This window comes from Clarias gariepinus, chromosome 17 (assembly GCF_024256425.1).
Source record: "Clarias gariepinus isolate MV-2021 ecotype Netherlands chromosome 17, CGAR_prim_01v2, whole genome shotgun sequence".
Lineage (NCBI taxonomy): Eukaryota > Metazoa > Chordata > Actinopteri > Siluriformes > Clariidae > Clarias > Clarias gariepinus.
Window position 1 is genome coordinate 27416338 of NC_071116.1, and position 15348 is coordinate 27431685.

Consider the following 15348-nt stretch of genomic DNA (forward strand, 5'->3'; position numbering starts at 1 on the left):
TAACTCTGCAGGATTGTAGATCTCCAGCATTGAAGTAATAAAACTCAGCACTTTCGATTACATTCTAATGATGACACCTGCAGCCTTTTATGGCTCTAAAAAGCAAACCTCCTTTAAAAATTATGTAAAATTATAAAACCTTATAACATTTATGGTCAAATAATTTTAATGCATTGCTTTATCAATCTTATAAACTCATTATTTTATTTTATTTTTTGTATAATTTGATCATACATAAAGTCTGCAAGTCTGGATCTGTACTGTGGGTAAAATGTATCTACAGTAAAGGCACAAATTACAGCAAATGCACAAATTGACAGCCTCTAAATTTGCAGCACTGGCTGAATATGAAAAAAAACATTTCTTAATATATCAGAACTTTGTCAGTTCCAAAATGTTACTGACTTCAGAGTGGAAACTGATTGGTGTTAGATCTGGTTTTACCTCTTTCTGTGTGGTGTGTGCGTGTGGGATGAAATCCAAATGCATAATAAGTGGAATGCAAGTATAAATTCTAGGAATGTGTTGTCGCACAGTTATTTTATGAATTTATCGTGTGTATCGCCTTTAACCAGCAGTTTTTGCTTCTTTCTACTCATGAAACAGATTAGGGTGAATTTAACATTATTTTTTAGAGCTGTTTAAAATCAAAGTTTTTTTATATTTATTGTAAGTTATTGAGTTTTGGGTTTATATGGATTTGAATTGTGGTAAAAAAAAACTACAAAAAAAACTGGGGGATACAGTATCTGCAAAAGAAAATAAGATGAGAAAAACAATCATTAAGCAAGAGCACGGTAAACCACTAAGACTTTTGTACAGAGACTAAATAACAATCAGACAGGTAGGAACATATCCCTCATCCCTGCAGTGACCCAGATAAGTGTGTTTATATTTCAGTGTGGAGGATGTGGCTCGACCAGCCAAAACCTGTTAAATACAGTAAGTGGAATAAAAAAACATCACGGCTTATGTATGAACTGCTTTAAGGTATCTGTGGATATCTAGATGTAGATTTAGATTTGTTAAAAAATTATTTAAAAAAAGATGACAATGATAAGGAAAAAGTCCCTTAGACAATACAAGGAAGACAGCTGGGAAATAATCACACTTAAATTCGAATTGGAAATCCCCTGGGGAGAACAACCTAACAAACCCTAGATATTGATCTAATCTTATTTTCTTAAAATGGAATGAATGATCTATAAATATACAGTAAGCAACACTTTTTATACTGGTCACCATATCTGATAAGGAATAAAAAAGAATCATCTCAGATAATAAATACACTGTCCAGACTGTTTCAGAGGGTGAAATTATTGGCCTTATTAAGCAACAAACAAATTACATACTGAAATTGTGTTAAAAAATGGTCTAATGTTATATTAAAACCTGATAGGATAGTGCCAAACTATTATATTCATATAAGGAATGTAGTTAAGGGGGAAAAGAACATGATTGGAGATCCCCTAAACACTCGATAAGGTTGCATAATGAAATATGAATAATAGAAATCCGAGCTATGTTTAATAGTCAAATTAAAAGCATTTTCATACACACATAATGTGATGAGAACTTACAGGATTGGGCCTAAACAACTGTGTGTCCATAAGAAAATCACTTGTAAATGAGACAAATTTGGGAAAGGGGCTTCAGTTTGCTAGAAAGCATAAAGATGGAAAAAGTGGAAAAGGTCACGTGATCCGATGAGTCCAGATCGAGCCTATTCCAGAGCAATGTGTGCGTCTGGGTAAGAAGGGAAGCACATGAACCGATCATGCATAGTGTCCACTGTACAAGCCTCTGGAGACAGTGTTATAATCTGGGGTTTCTCCAGTTCCTCAGGTCTAGACTCAGCAATGTTATGGGGCAATAAAATGAAGTCAGCTGAATCACCAGGTTATCACATCTATGGAGCTTTTCTTCCCTTAAGGCACAGCTATATTCCAGGCCTCGTAATTTAAAAAAGATCAATCTATTTTTACACACAAAGATCACAACACAACATAAGTAAAACCAAAGTTGCTTTAAAAACTTAGAGTGTGAAACTTTTTTTTAGTCAGGCAATTGCCACAAGGTTGGGTTAGTGCTAGCTCAGTGGTTAAGATGTTGTTCAGATGACTACTGAATGGAGGATTGTGATCCCTGCTAAGCTGCTGGCCAGTCTCTGTTGAATAAATGGCAGGAATGTAAGTCTGCCAAATGCTGTGAAATGTTTTTAAATTCCAGCCTTTCAGAAGATGAATAACTACTGAGACTGTACACTTGAAAACCTTGTTTCAGTCTGCAGTCAGACTTATAAGCTTATAAACATCATGACTTTGTCTCAGCCATCATTCTGTCACGACATCATTCTGTCTCTGTAACAATGTTAAGTGCAATATGTATTTCCCCTTTGTGCATTAGTTATAGTGTAATACCTCTACTGTATATCATCTCCTTTCAGTTTATTCACATTTAACTCCCTTTATTTTATACTGTAAGTATTGTCTATTTTCTTGTCCTAACATGTTACTATGTAAGGACAGTAAGTGAAGTGAAAGTTCTTCACCTAATTCCTTGATTGGGATGGGCTCAGTAACAAGCAGGGGGAGGGGAGTAATTACAAAATCTAATTGACTAACTAAGTAGGACATACTGCATAAGTGAGAATATGTGATTGTGCTTGGCGATGTATTGGCAACCCCATCTAGGGTGCACCCGGCCTCCTAACCTGAGTTCGCTTGGATAGGCTCCAAACCCCCCCATGACCCTGTGCAGAGGAAGTGCTCTAGAGAAAGAATGGTAGTGAGTGATTTAAAAAAAATAATGAGTCTCCTTTAAGAATTTGAAGTAGGGAGAAAATTAAGTTGATGATTTATATTTACACTCCAGGAGATAAGTAACCCCTTCAGCTGGCTAATTCCGTACCTCCAGCTTTTAATAGCAGGATTAAAGGAAACACTTTTAAACTATCTTGTCACATTGCTTGTCCTTGGAGGAATACCAACACCATAGCAGGATTGTCTTTTCACAAAGTCATGCTTGTATCTGAATATGTTTATTCAACATTTTAAACATTATTAAATATACACACAGAACATTTAAATAATAATAATAATAATAATAATAATACATATATTACACAAATCATTTCATAGCTGCAGCTGCATTTTTCTCAGTACAATTGCTTCACAGGAATTAAAATTACAAGACATTCACAGTTTGAAATAGGCTGACTTAAATAAAGTGCTGATGCTTTTAATTGTAATCAATACTCATCTGGTGTACAGGCTTATCTGAGACATACACTCCTGTCTCGCCACCCCACACCTGACTTACACATGACTCACAAAGGCATAACTGAGGGGCGAGAACAAGAACAAACATGGCCAAAAGTCTTAGATCAGACCAGTATGAAAAAAAAAAAAAAAAACAAACCCTGCACTACCCATACGGGATTAATTTGTAGGCACTTTTGGAATTAGGAGGAAAAACCCTTTTCTGAATACCATTTTCTTGCCTCCTCAATGTTTTACTTGTATTATTCTCAAAGGAAGTGTACAAAGCTGGACCATTTCTCAGTGACTGCGGACTTTGAGAGTTCTGGGGCATCATGGTTTTTTTCTTAACCAAGTGCACATCTTCTGAATTCAAGTCCTTCACAAGAATTCGATAGTTTTGTCCACCATTAGTGTCCCACAGAATAGTGTTGTCAGTTCCAGGACGAAAGGACACGCAGAACTCCAGATGATCCTGTACATTAGGGCCAGAAACGACGGGAAAGTTGAAGACGAACAGTTCTGTCTCTGAGCCCTCATACTCCTGTTGGATAGGGGTACACGGGATGTCCTGGTGGCTCCTCCATGAATCATATGTGATGTGAACATACACAGCTTTTTTGGGACTGGTGTTGCACACCCTGACCTTTCCGAATACCGATCCACAGATCAAACTGCAGCTCTCCAGATGAACCTGGGGTTCAGAAACGCTTTTGAACCTCGACCGGAGACAAGGCTTCTCTTTTTGCACAGAAGACTCAGCCTTCAGCCTGACAGGTGGAGAATGTTGAACCTCATCTGTTTCAGATATTGGGGGATCTGAATTGAAGATCCACACTGCACAAAGGGCCAGGCCTTTAGCATCTGCGAATACTACTCGTTTTTTCTTCTTGAATATTCCACTTGGACTTTTACAGCGTTGGGCACTCACAAGTGAGACCGGAGCCTGGGGAGATCTCAGAGCTCTGAGCTCCAAGGTGTCACATGTGCTCATTCTCGGAAAGTCATAATGAGATCTATGTGTGGACATTCCCAAAAGGTGTTGTACGGGAGGATGACGATTCAGGCTGGTATGCATGGCCAGGTCTACTGGCATGACTCTGATTAGAGAAGAAAGAAAAAAATGTTAGAACAATCTTACACTGAAGGAACAAATAGCTACATTTATTTGTTTTAAATAATGTTCAAGTTCATAGACTTTGATAGAAAATTTGTGAAACCCATGGGACACAATTTAAGAGTCAAATAAATTTCAGTTGCACCAACTAAAAGCATTTAATTAGGTTTCACATATTGTTCTCAAATCATCAAAAGAAAAGTAAATCATAGAACCAATGTTGAATTGATATATCTGTTTTTACCCCTTGTGAACCTCCAAAATCCAGGAGACTTGTTGTTATATATATTTAAGAAACAAAGCACTAATGCAATCTTTTACACTCAGCTTTGTGTTATTTACAGCAGGGAAACAGTCTGAGTTGTCAAGCACCTAAGGGTAACATTTGTACAGATATAGCCTCCCTTGTTTAAACATGTCTTATACGAAGTCCAAAACCAAAACAGTGCCTTGGTGCAGCACGTGAAGTGAACAGAAATCAGTACAATGTACAGTAGAATATAAACAAAGCCTTCTACGAATAGTTGTTGAGGACTTACTTGGCAGTGTTCATTACTGTGTCTGCGAAATTGGCGTCTTCTCAATGGAAAGTACACTGAAAAAGAAAATCCTGCATGTAAATTCCACTGTCTTATAGCAAAAGGAAAAACCTTTAACTGATCGCTAAAGAAAATATTAATCCAAGTCAATGAAATAACCAACAAAAACAACTTACCCAATGTGTTTAATCTGAATTGTTGTAATCACAGCAAGGTCTTCTGAAACTGACTTGTGTCGTAACTTTCTTAGTTCTTTAAAAAAACTACCAAAGCACGCTGCTTTATATCTTGTGGAACAGGTACTTACTGTGCCACCAATATGGGTGTGTCTCAGTGAGCTTTGACGCCTTCAAACTGACATTACTCCACCCTGCAAAGGAGTTTAGAGAAGGTAGAGGACAACTATTATATTCCTCCTTAGGACAAATATGCAGTAATTGAGGTTCTTTATACACTCATCTGCCACTGTAGTAGGTACACCTGTTCAAGTGCTTGTTAACATCAATAATGTAATGCACAATCACACAGCAGCAATATATATATATATATATACATACTCAGCACAAAAATAAGTACACCTCTCTAATTTCAGCAAACATTTTAGTATATCTTCTCAAACAACAATACTATAGAAATGACATACAGTATATTGGGGAGTAGTCAATGTGCAGCTTGTATAACAGTACAGAGTTACTGTCTTCTGAAAATAACTTAACATACAGCCATTATTGTCAAAATATCTGGCAACAAAAATAAGGACACCCTAAGTGATAGCAGCTGTAACAGCTGTTTTAACCATGCAAATGACCTATTCATGTTTATGTGTATGTTAGTGGATAAGTATGTCTCCAGACCTGAACCCTATTGAGCACCTGTGGGGCGTCCTCAAACGCAAGGTGGTGAAGCTTCATGTGTTCCAGGCCCAGGAGGATTAAGGTCGTGCTAGATAATGATGGTGCTCACAAAAATATCGACACTTTGGACACAGTTTTGAGATGTTCACTTAGGGTGTACTCATTTTTGTTGCCAGTTATTTAGACTGCATGTAGGGGACAGAATATCTGTACTGCTATACAAGCTGCACATTGACTACTCAAAAGTATATCCTAGTTTAATTTCTAGTATATACTTTAGAATAGTATTGTCTCTTGAGAACTTATAAGAAAAGAAATAATAAAGTGGTTGCTGAAATGTGATCGCATGTCTGAATGGAAAAAATATTGAACCTTGCAGGAGATGGAATACAGCAGCATCACCATATTTGGACAAACAAAGACTGGAAAAATGTTGCCTCTTCTAATGAGTCTCGATTTCTGCGTTCACATTTGGAGAGTAGCGTAAGACTCTGGACGTGCATGATCATGTAAATATATGCCTGGTTGAATTCATGTAGGCAGTTTTTTAGGCAAACGGGGGTCTTACCCAGTACTAGCACGATGTACCTAATGAAGTAGCAATATAATGTGTCCTACAAAATAAACCATAGTCAATGCAAATCATCATGCCCAGTGTTATGTAGGTTTCCCTTGTGCCTAGTGGGCAGCTCTGCCCCCTCACATCATGACTCCACAAGATTTCTGGGGGTGTTCTGTGGTGTCTAGCACCAGGATGTTGGCAGTGAATGCTTTTGGGGCTGTGGATATGAGGATGGGGTCGGTCAGATTGGAATCTGGGGAGTTTGGAGGCTGGGTTGGCAACCTTGGGCTTGTTGTGTGCTGGGCTCTGTGCACGGTGGGTGCAATGGGTGTTCTGGTATTTTTCTATCATGGCCAGCATTCATTTGTCTCAGCAGTTTGTGCTGCAATCGCTTTTCTGTGGCATCAAACTGGATAAGTTGACCTTTGGTCCCTGCGGGCATGAATGAGCCTTGGATGCCCAAGATTATTTATTTGGTTTCATAATTAAAGATTTTCTGGTTTTAAATAAATTAATGTTTTGTTTTCTTACCCTTTGTAATTAAACTTTTTATATTAATTTGTTCTTAATAAAAGTGCATAGAAAAAACAACAACATTTATTTTACAAGAGCCATTTTACAGCTTTTATTATTTTTAACTAACTACCTTACAGCAAGTGAAAAACCCTTATAGCTTGAAATTCTTTAAACTCAATATATTGCTGATAGATATTCATCTCTTATACAGGGTAGACATCTATCTCGTTATCTCACCACTGACTCATGTGTGCAGGTAAGAACGGAAAGAGACCTCACACAAACATGGCTGTGTATCTGTTGTTCCTCAGTTTATTCCTAATATCTGTTTAGGAAAAAAAAAATCAATTGATTTGTCAGCATTTTTAGAATCAGGGGCGAATTATATTTTTTGTATGCCGTTGTGTTGCAAACCCAATGTGTTCATCTTTTTTTTTGACGGGGGAATAAATGAGCTAAGACTTGCTGACTACAGAGTTACAAAGCTGGACCATTTCTCAATGAAAACGATGAATAAGACATGGACATTTTTTATTTCTGCTCAGAAAGGGAAATGTTTAGATACCTACATTGGTCTCCACGTCGCACGTCATGATCAAAGTTAAATGCAGCAGAGTGTGCAATGTTTGTGAATATTTTTGGGGCCCGGCAGTATATATGATTAGAATTATCAAAAATGATGAACTGAAGTGGGAATGTCAGAGGAGGGGAGCTAGGCTTGGTACAGTATACAGGTTGGACAGAAAATCTATTTCTCATTACTCATAAATTGTTGCAAAACCAGTGTCCACTGCAATGAAATTCATTGAGTCAGTTTCACTAAGGGTGGAACAATACTGAATGATTCATACCCTGCTGTGCAGCTCTGTACATTCAGGTGAGTTTTACCTGTTATTTGTAATTGAACACATACTGCAAGATAAACAATTATAAACAACTAAGATAAACAGACTAGTTAAAATGATCCAGTGATTTTTCTATTAAGCGATAACTTTATTTTCATCTCAGTTTATACTTTCTGAAAGCATAAAACATATAGAGTAAAGCATTATGCAACATGGCACATGACTATGACTATTTCTCAATGAATTACAATGTACAGATGCAGGAACTCCACCCTGTAGAGGAATTTGGAGAATGTTGTCACTAAATGATAAATATAGTTTGTAATATATTTATAATATATTTAAATTCTGTCAGTTTTCCACAAATGATAACTCTTTAACAACTCTGGCACTGTATGCAGAAAAATCTTATTATTTAACAGATTCTATCCATCTAGGAACCACTGTAGTCCAACAAGGGCCCGTGGAGATCAATGATAACCGTTGTGTTTATTCGCTTTTTTACGACTGTGGTAGGACCTCCAGTCAACATTAACGTGTTCATTATTCACTAAAGGCAATTTGGAAACGCCAACAGATGGCAGCACAAGGCTGCACACACAGTCACAGGGAGCACCGATCTTTATCTCCTGACACATTGGTATGTGGATCTTTCCCATACAGTTGCCACGTACTTTAAAAATGATATTGTACAGTATGTTGTAGGATTACAATTTCCCAACTGTGGAATGTCTGGAACTAAGACTCTTAAATCTATTTAAGCATGAAAATGCTCTTGCATAAAATTTGTGACAACATTTTCGCCAAGTTTAGAGTGGAAGAATTTAACTAGCCCACATAAAGCCCTGACCTCAACCCTACTGAACACCAATGGAATTGGTAGAACCCTTAGATGAAGCAACAGTCTTTTTGTAGTAGAAGAGCCCATCATCTCCATGACCAAAAAAGGTGAGGCAGCTCAACCAAGTGCATGCTCATCGTGTTTTTTACATTCACAGCATTGTGCATCAAGAATTCATCCTCAGGGGTCAGACCATCAAGAGCAAATTTTACTCCCAGGATTTAAAGTGCAGTAAAGTGTGTAGTGTAGTGGAATAAATACTGTACGTAATATAATATATTGATTAGCCATAAAACAATCATCAATAAGATACCAGTAAACTGGTCAAATCGAAATTCAAATTTCAAATCAAATTCAAACTTTATTTGTCACGTACACAGTCATACACAGTACGATATGCAGTGAAATGCTTTTTCGACTACCAATGACCTTAAAATAAAAGCTTAAACATAAGAAATAAATAAGAATAAAGTAAATACAGTAGAAATAAAGTTAACTGGTAAAATATACTGTACAAGTAAAAATAAAGATATATTGCAGTAAAAGAAATGTGGTAGAAAAATGAAATAACTAGTAAAATATACTGTGCAAAGTAAAATAAAATAAAAATATACTGTACAAATAAGAACAAAATATCAATAGATATAATATAGAAATATAAAAAAGGAAATAGAAATTTGTCCAAAAATAGAAATTTGTCCAGGTGACAGGATCATGGGCACTCGAGGCTCACCCATGCCTACAGGGAATAGAAGCCTGTCAAAGTCTGTTGGTTCATTACAACAGAAAAGCCAATGCAGAGCTGCCCTTTGAGCACAAGGGGATCCTACACAATACTTGGCATAATGTTATGACTCATGGTGTGTGGTGTGGTGTAGTATGGTATAGTTTCAAATTAAAATTTTATTTATCACATACAGTACTCAGGCATACACAGTATGATATGCAGTGAAATGTTTTAACAACTGCCCATAATCTGAAAATTAAAAGAAAATTAGAGTATTCTAAATAAAGAATATGAAATAAGAATATAATAATGAAAAAATAGATTATAGTGTATTGTAGCATAGTGTGTAGTGTAGTGTGAACTAGTATTGTACAGTACAGTACACTACAGTACAAGATCATTAGCAATATAAGTACAGTATTCATAGGTTATACTATAGTATAGGATAATATTGCATATTTTAATACACTATTGGCATGCAGATGAAATTGGTGGCATACAGTTTAAAAAATGATGTTATGTGCTGTAGGATTACAATTTCCCAACTGTGGAATGACAAGAACTAAGACTCTCAAATCTGCTTAAGCATGAAAATGCCCTTGCACAAGCTTCGTGAAAAGAGTTCTTACCAAGTTTAGAGTGGAAGAATTTAAGTGGCCCACACATAACCCTGACCACAACCCTGCGGAACACATTCGTGGTAAAATGGAATGCTGAAATCATATGACATCAGGGCATTACCTCACTACATAGACAACGCCTCACAGATAATCATCTAGTATACAGGTGTACAGGTCTGGGGAGACATCTGTCTCACTATCTCACCACTGACTCAAACAGGCAAGCTGGAGTGACGAGAACTAGGCCATCGTCTGGTTGTTCCAATCTTGTGATATTCATTTAAGGGAAAGGTTATCTGAATTAATAATGATTCAAAGTTTAGGGGGGAATATTTATAAAAACCCACCAGCTAGTATATTATAAGGATCAGGGGGAAAACAAGCAGATAAATGAGTTATGTTCCTTAGTATGAGTGCATGCTAGCACCAAATAAACATTACTTTACACACGTACTTTACATGTTTGTTTCAGAACATGTTTATTTACACATTTAAAATTAATAATAATAAATAAATATACATATTAAACATTTTAACAGTTACATTACAAAGTTTAGCTTTTTTACATTAATTATTTGTCACTGTACAATTATTTTACAACTTGAAATTGCCTGACCTTGATGAGTAAGTGTTGATGTTTGTCAGCAGAACAGATTTTTATCAGATTTATTACAGATAGTCATATATATACAGGTGCATAATGCTTGGAACAGATACATCAGACTCACTATCTTATTCACTGACTCATAAAACAAGTTTGATCAGAGAAAACTAGTACCAACATGCATGTCTGTCTGACTTTTTCCTCCCTCTCCATGTCTAAGGACATTTTAATCCAACATGGATAATCATCAAGATTATAAGAGAGAAATAAAACACTCATGCTAGAACATTAAAATCGAAGGATGAGTTATTTCTTGGGATGACATGCTCTTGCTTATTGAAAGTCATCCACGTATTCCTGGGGGAAGTGTGTGAGCTATTGCTTGCTGGCCAAGCTGGGGAAGTGTGTGAGCTAAGAAAAACTAGACCGTTTCTCACGGGCAGTGGCTGAATGCTTTGAATGTTCTGAGGGTTTAAGGGAGTTGTCTCAACTGACACTTCTTCTGTGTCCACATCCTCCACAAGAATCCGGTAGTTCTGCCCATCATTGTTGTCCAAAAAAAGCAGGTTGCCAGATCCAGGACGGAAGGTTATGTAGAACTCTAGATGATTTTGTACACTGGTACAGGAAGGCACGGGAATATTAAAGATAAACTGTTCTGTCTCTGCATTCCTGTTCTGTAGGATAGGGGTACAGGGCATGTCCTGGTGGCTCATCCATGAGTCGCATGTCATGCGAATATGCACAGCTTTCTCAGCACTGATGTTGCGAACCCTGACCTTTCCGAATAGCGATCCGTAGATCAAGCTGCATCTCTCCAAACGCACCTGAGATTTGTTCAGGCCTTCTAGGAATGATGACAAATCAGTAGAAGGCTGAGGGAATCCCAGCCGTAGACGAGGAGTTTTGCTTTGCACAGAAGACCTGGTCTTAATCTTGACAGGCGAAGAAGGCTCCTCCTCCTCATCAGTGTCAAGGGGATCGGAATCAAAGAACCGCACTGAAGTAAGAGCCAGTCCTTTATCGTCTGCAAACACCACTTGTTTTTTCTTCTTGAGTGTCCCACAGGGGCTTGTAGGGATTTGGGTGCTTATCGGAGAGGTTGAAATCTGGGAAGATCTAGCAGCTCTGGGCCGCAAAGATTCAAATGTGCTAGGTCTTGTTGGAGTACGGTAGGATCTAAGTGTGGACATGTCCCAAAACGGATCCACTGAAGGATGGCGATTCAGGCACAAATGCATGGCTGGCTCCACTGGGATAATTCTAATTAGGGAGGAAGAGAACATCATTAGAGAAATGTCACACTGAAAAAAAGAGGGGATACAATTCTTTGAATTGAATGTTTTAATTAAGTTAAAGGTAATATAATGGAGTTGAGCAGAAATGTTCATCTACTTTTAGGACAAAAATGAGTCACTGACTTTTACTAGTTAGGAAATTTAGATTATTAGGTTTCATAGATAGATTTCACATCTGTTGTAACATGCATAAACCGCTTTAAATTAGACTTAAAATCAGGGAGGCTTGTCAAAAATGTATTCGCTTTTAAGAATTTTTTGCTGCAAATACTTTGAATACTTCCTTGCAACTTGTCCACTCAAATTTATGTCAGTAATAACTGGTAAATTCTGCTGACTTTTTTTATCTACTACAGACTGTTGTTATAGCCACAGTGTTTCCTGCATCTTAACATGTCTGATTCAAAGAAGAAAGTGCTCATGATAAATGAAATATAAAAATGCAAAAACATATTTTGTGCAAAAATGATGAAAATGTATAAATAAGTTTGTACACATTGCAACAACCATCAGTGACTTACCTGGCAGCGCTCATTTCTGTGATAACAAAACAGCATATGCCCTTGAAAAGTCACCTAAAAGGAAATTTCAAAAGAAAATTTCACTGATGTGCAAATTATATAGTACTTAGCTATGCTCTGCACATATTTTAATTTGTACAGAATATTTTTATTTTTATTTTATCCTAGCTAAATTAAATTTTCTATTGTATTTCTTTTTTATTCATATTTATTTCATATTAATAAGCTTTTATTTTTAAGTTCACGGGCAGTTGTATAAGCGTTTTACTGCATATCGTACTGCGTATGTGACAAATAAATTTTTTACATTTGATTAGATCACCATTAAGAATAAAATGTATACTACTTACCCAACGCTTGTGCTTCTCAGCAGCAACTTTTTGTCTCGTGTCTATAGCCTATAAGTCCTATTAAAACATTAAATGAAGAGTCTGTGAGCGCATGTCTTTGTATCCTCTGCACATGTCACACATCCTGTGATTATAGGTGTTTCTGAAGGCTACAACACCTTAGTTCAGGACCAGCCCAAACCGTGTTATAACACCACCCTGTACAGGACTTCACAGAATGTCAGACCTGCAAGACAAAAGGTTCTTGCCATGATGAAATGTTACCAGGTTACCAGGAATGCAAACATGCTTTTAAGAACAAAACAAACCAAAACAAAAAAGTGGGTGGATGATTTTATTTTATATAAAAAAATATTTTATATTTTATTCTTTAACATATGTTTTGAAGTAGATTTAAACATGCTTTAGATGCAACAGTGCTGGGTGATAATATAATCAGTTTACATAAAAATAATTCTTAGACTGCAGTGAAATGAAATTCAGATTATATAATGAGTTAATTAATTAATGAGTTCAGTAATTAATCTCTTTATTACTTTGCATATAAAAGACATAGGACAGAGTAGATTTTATGAATGTTATTACAATGCAATTGTGTGTATAAATGTAGCACTACATCAAAGATGATGATCAAAATTTTGCTACAACCTAATGTCAATGTTTACTCCTAATATTGGCTCAGAATAGTGTAGTATAACAGTATATAGTAATTAAATAATAGACCATAGCATGTATAAAGACCATATCTGTCAATAATAGTATAATATAGTATAGTATAGTATAGTACAGTACAGTGCAGTACAGTCCAGCACAAACATAGTATGATACGGTGTTAGTATAATGTAATATAGTATAGTGCAGAATAATATAGTATGGTATAAAATAGCATAGTATAGTATAGTCTATTCCAAAAAAAATATATATACTATAGTATGGTATAAAGTAGCATTTGTAGCATAAAGTAATTTATCATTTTTATTACATTTATTATTGACTTTTTTATTTAAATACTTATTGCCTATTTTTTGTTGTTGTTCCTTGTTTAATTTTTGTGTTTGGATACACATATTTGTGTGTGATATTTGGATCTCATGTTTTAATCTACTGAGTCAACAAGGATTTAAATCACCAGATCCAAAAAGCCCAGAGTATTATCATGCATGCAAGTTCATACAAGTTTTCCATACACACCATGTTGGACCTTTAAAACATTGCCCTTATTATTTTGTACTGCTTACAAAGTTTTTTTTATTTATTTTTATTATTATTATTATTATTATTATTATTATTTTTTTTTTTACAAAATTCTAATTGAATATACAGTAGAGATACAGTAGATACAGAGATCTGGAATTTTTTTTGGGATTAATAAAGTTTATATTTATCTCCATGTATAATATTGTTTCATTAAAATATTTCATTATGTTAATTTCATTTAATTATGCAACTTTTATAATTGCAAAAACACTTTACTTGAACTTATATAGCATGCCAATTCTCCTCACAATAGAATTGTATAGCATTACATTCCACAATTGTTCCACTCATAACGTTTTTGGGAGTAGTGTGTTTAAATGTGAAAGTACAAATTTAGGTGTGTAAGTACATGATTTCTTACTGCCCCTCCTTATAAATACGCATTTTTTCTTCGGGTATGATTTAAAAATCACGTGAGATTAGGAGAGGGTTCGCCATGGAGTGGTGTTGGAATGTGCGCTTGGAAAAAGATGAGCTCATGATTACGTTGTGGATTGTAGGTGAGGTGGTGGTGAAGGTGTTGCAGAGTTATTGCACAACAGAAACTTTTCTTTAGATCTCACAGTGTATCTGCACAAACATTTTCTGTGCATATGTTGTTTTGATATGTTTTATGTTCATATTGTGTTTTCCCTAATCCCATAGGTTTTTCACTCAGGAAATAAAAACAAAACAAAACAAAAACCCTCCAATGACCCAAATTACTCCTGTTCCCAAAGGCAGAGCTGCATAATGGAACGTTTTGTTAATGATAGACAACAAAAGCTGCGAACGTCATGTAGAACGGGTTTATGTCACTTTACCAAGTGACTCATATGTTTAGCATGTTTGCAAAAATATGTACAAAATCATTCAGTATTTCCATATATAACTTAAAAATTAATAAATAAATAACATTACAGGAGAATATATGCATGGCTCTAAAGAAAAAAAAAATTGTACAAGACAGACCAGTTTTCAGATGGAAACAAAAAACTAATGTACGCTTCTGGGATTTGCAAAAAATACGTAGAAAGGAGCAAGTGGGACAAAGTTACTAAAAGAACTCATATTCTCCAGCATGCTCAGTAAAACCTAACAAATATTTACATAAATGAAAATTATAAAAAATTTTCTAGATAGGCTTTCCAAAAGATTTAGGAGTGTGTTTATAGGAATTTTTGACCATTCTATTTCAAGTTCCAGTCATGTTCTTCCACCGCAAACTCACTCATCCATGTCTTTATGGTCCTTGCTTTGTGCACTGGTGTGCAGTCATGTTGAAACAAGAAGGGGTCATCTGTTCCCACAAAGCTGGGAGCATGAAATTGTCCAAAATGTTTTGGCATGCTGAAGCATTAAGAGGTCCTTTCATTGGAACTAAGCAGCCGAGCACAACACCTGAAAAACAACCCCACATCATAATCACCGCCTTCACCAAACATCACACTTGACACA

General features: G+C 35.9%; 2 protein-coding genes across 2 annotated transcripts; both read right to left on the reverse strand.

Annotated features, from left to right (window-relative positions):
* Nucleotides 1-3024: 3024 nt before the first annotated feature.
* On the reverse strand, nucleotides 3025-5164 carry LOC128545711 (protein phosphatase 1 regulatory subunit 3C-like). Its single transcript, XM_053516243.1, has 3 exons — nucleotides 5093-5164; nucleotides 4917-4972; nucleotides 3025-4360 (listed from the first exon to the last, which is right to left on the reverse strand). The coding sequence occupies exons 2-3, from the start codon at nucleotides 4928-4930 to the stop codon at nucleotides 3427-3429; spliced, it is 948 nt and encodes a 315-aa protein (XP_053372218.1). The 5' UTR covers nucleotides 4931-4972; nucleotides 5093-5164; the 3' UTR covers nucleotides 3025-3426.
* A 5210-nt stretch (nucleotides 5165-10374) lies between these two features.
* LOC128545710 (protein phosphatase 1 regulatory subunit 3C-like) lies at nucleotides 10375-12824 on the reverse strand. The gene is made up of 3 exons (XM_053516242.1): nucleotides 12655-12824; nucleotides 12305-12358; nucleotides 10375-11748 (listed from the first exon to the last, which is right to left on the reverse strand). Exons 2-3 carry the CDS (start codon nucleotides 12316-12318, stop codon nucleotides 10761-10763), a joined length of 1002 nt encoding a protein of 333 aa, XP_053372217.1. The 5' UTR covers nucleotides 12319-12358; nucleotides 12655-12824; the 3' UTR covers nucleotides 10375-10760.
* Between the last annotated feature and the right edge of the window lie 2524 nt (nucleotides 12825-15348).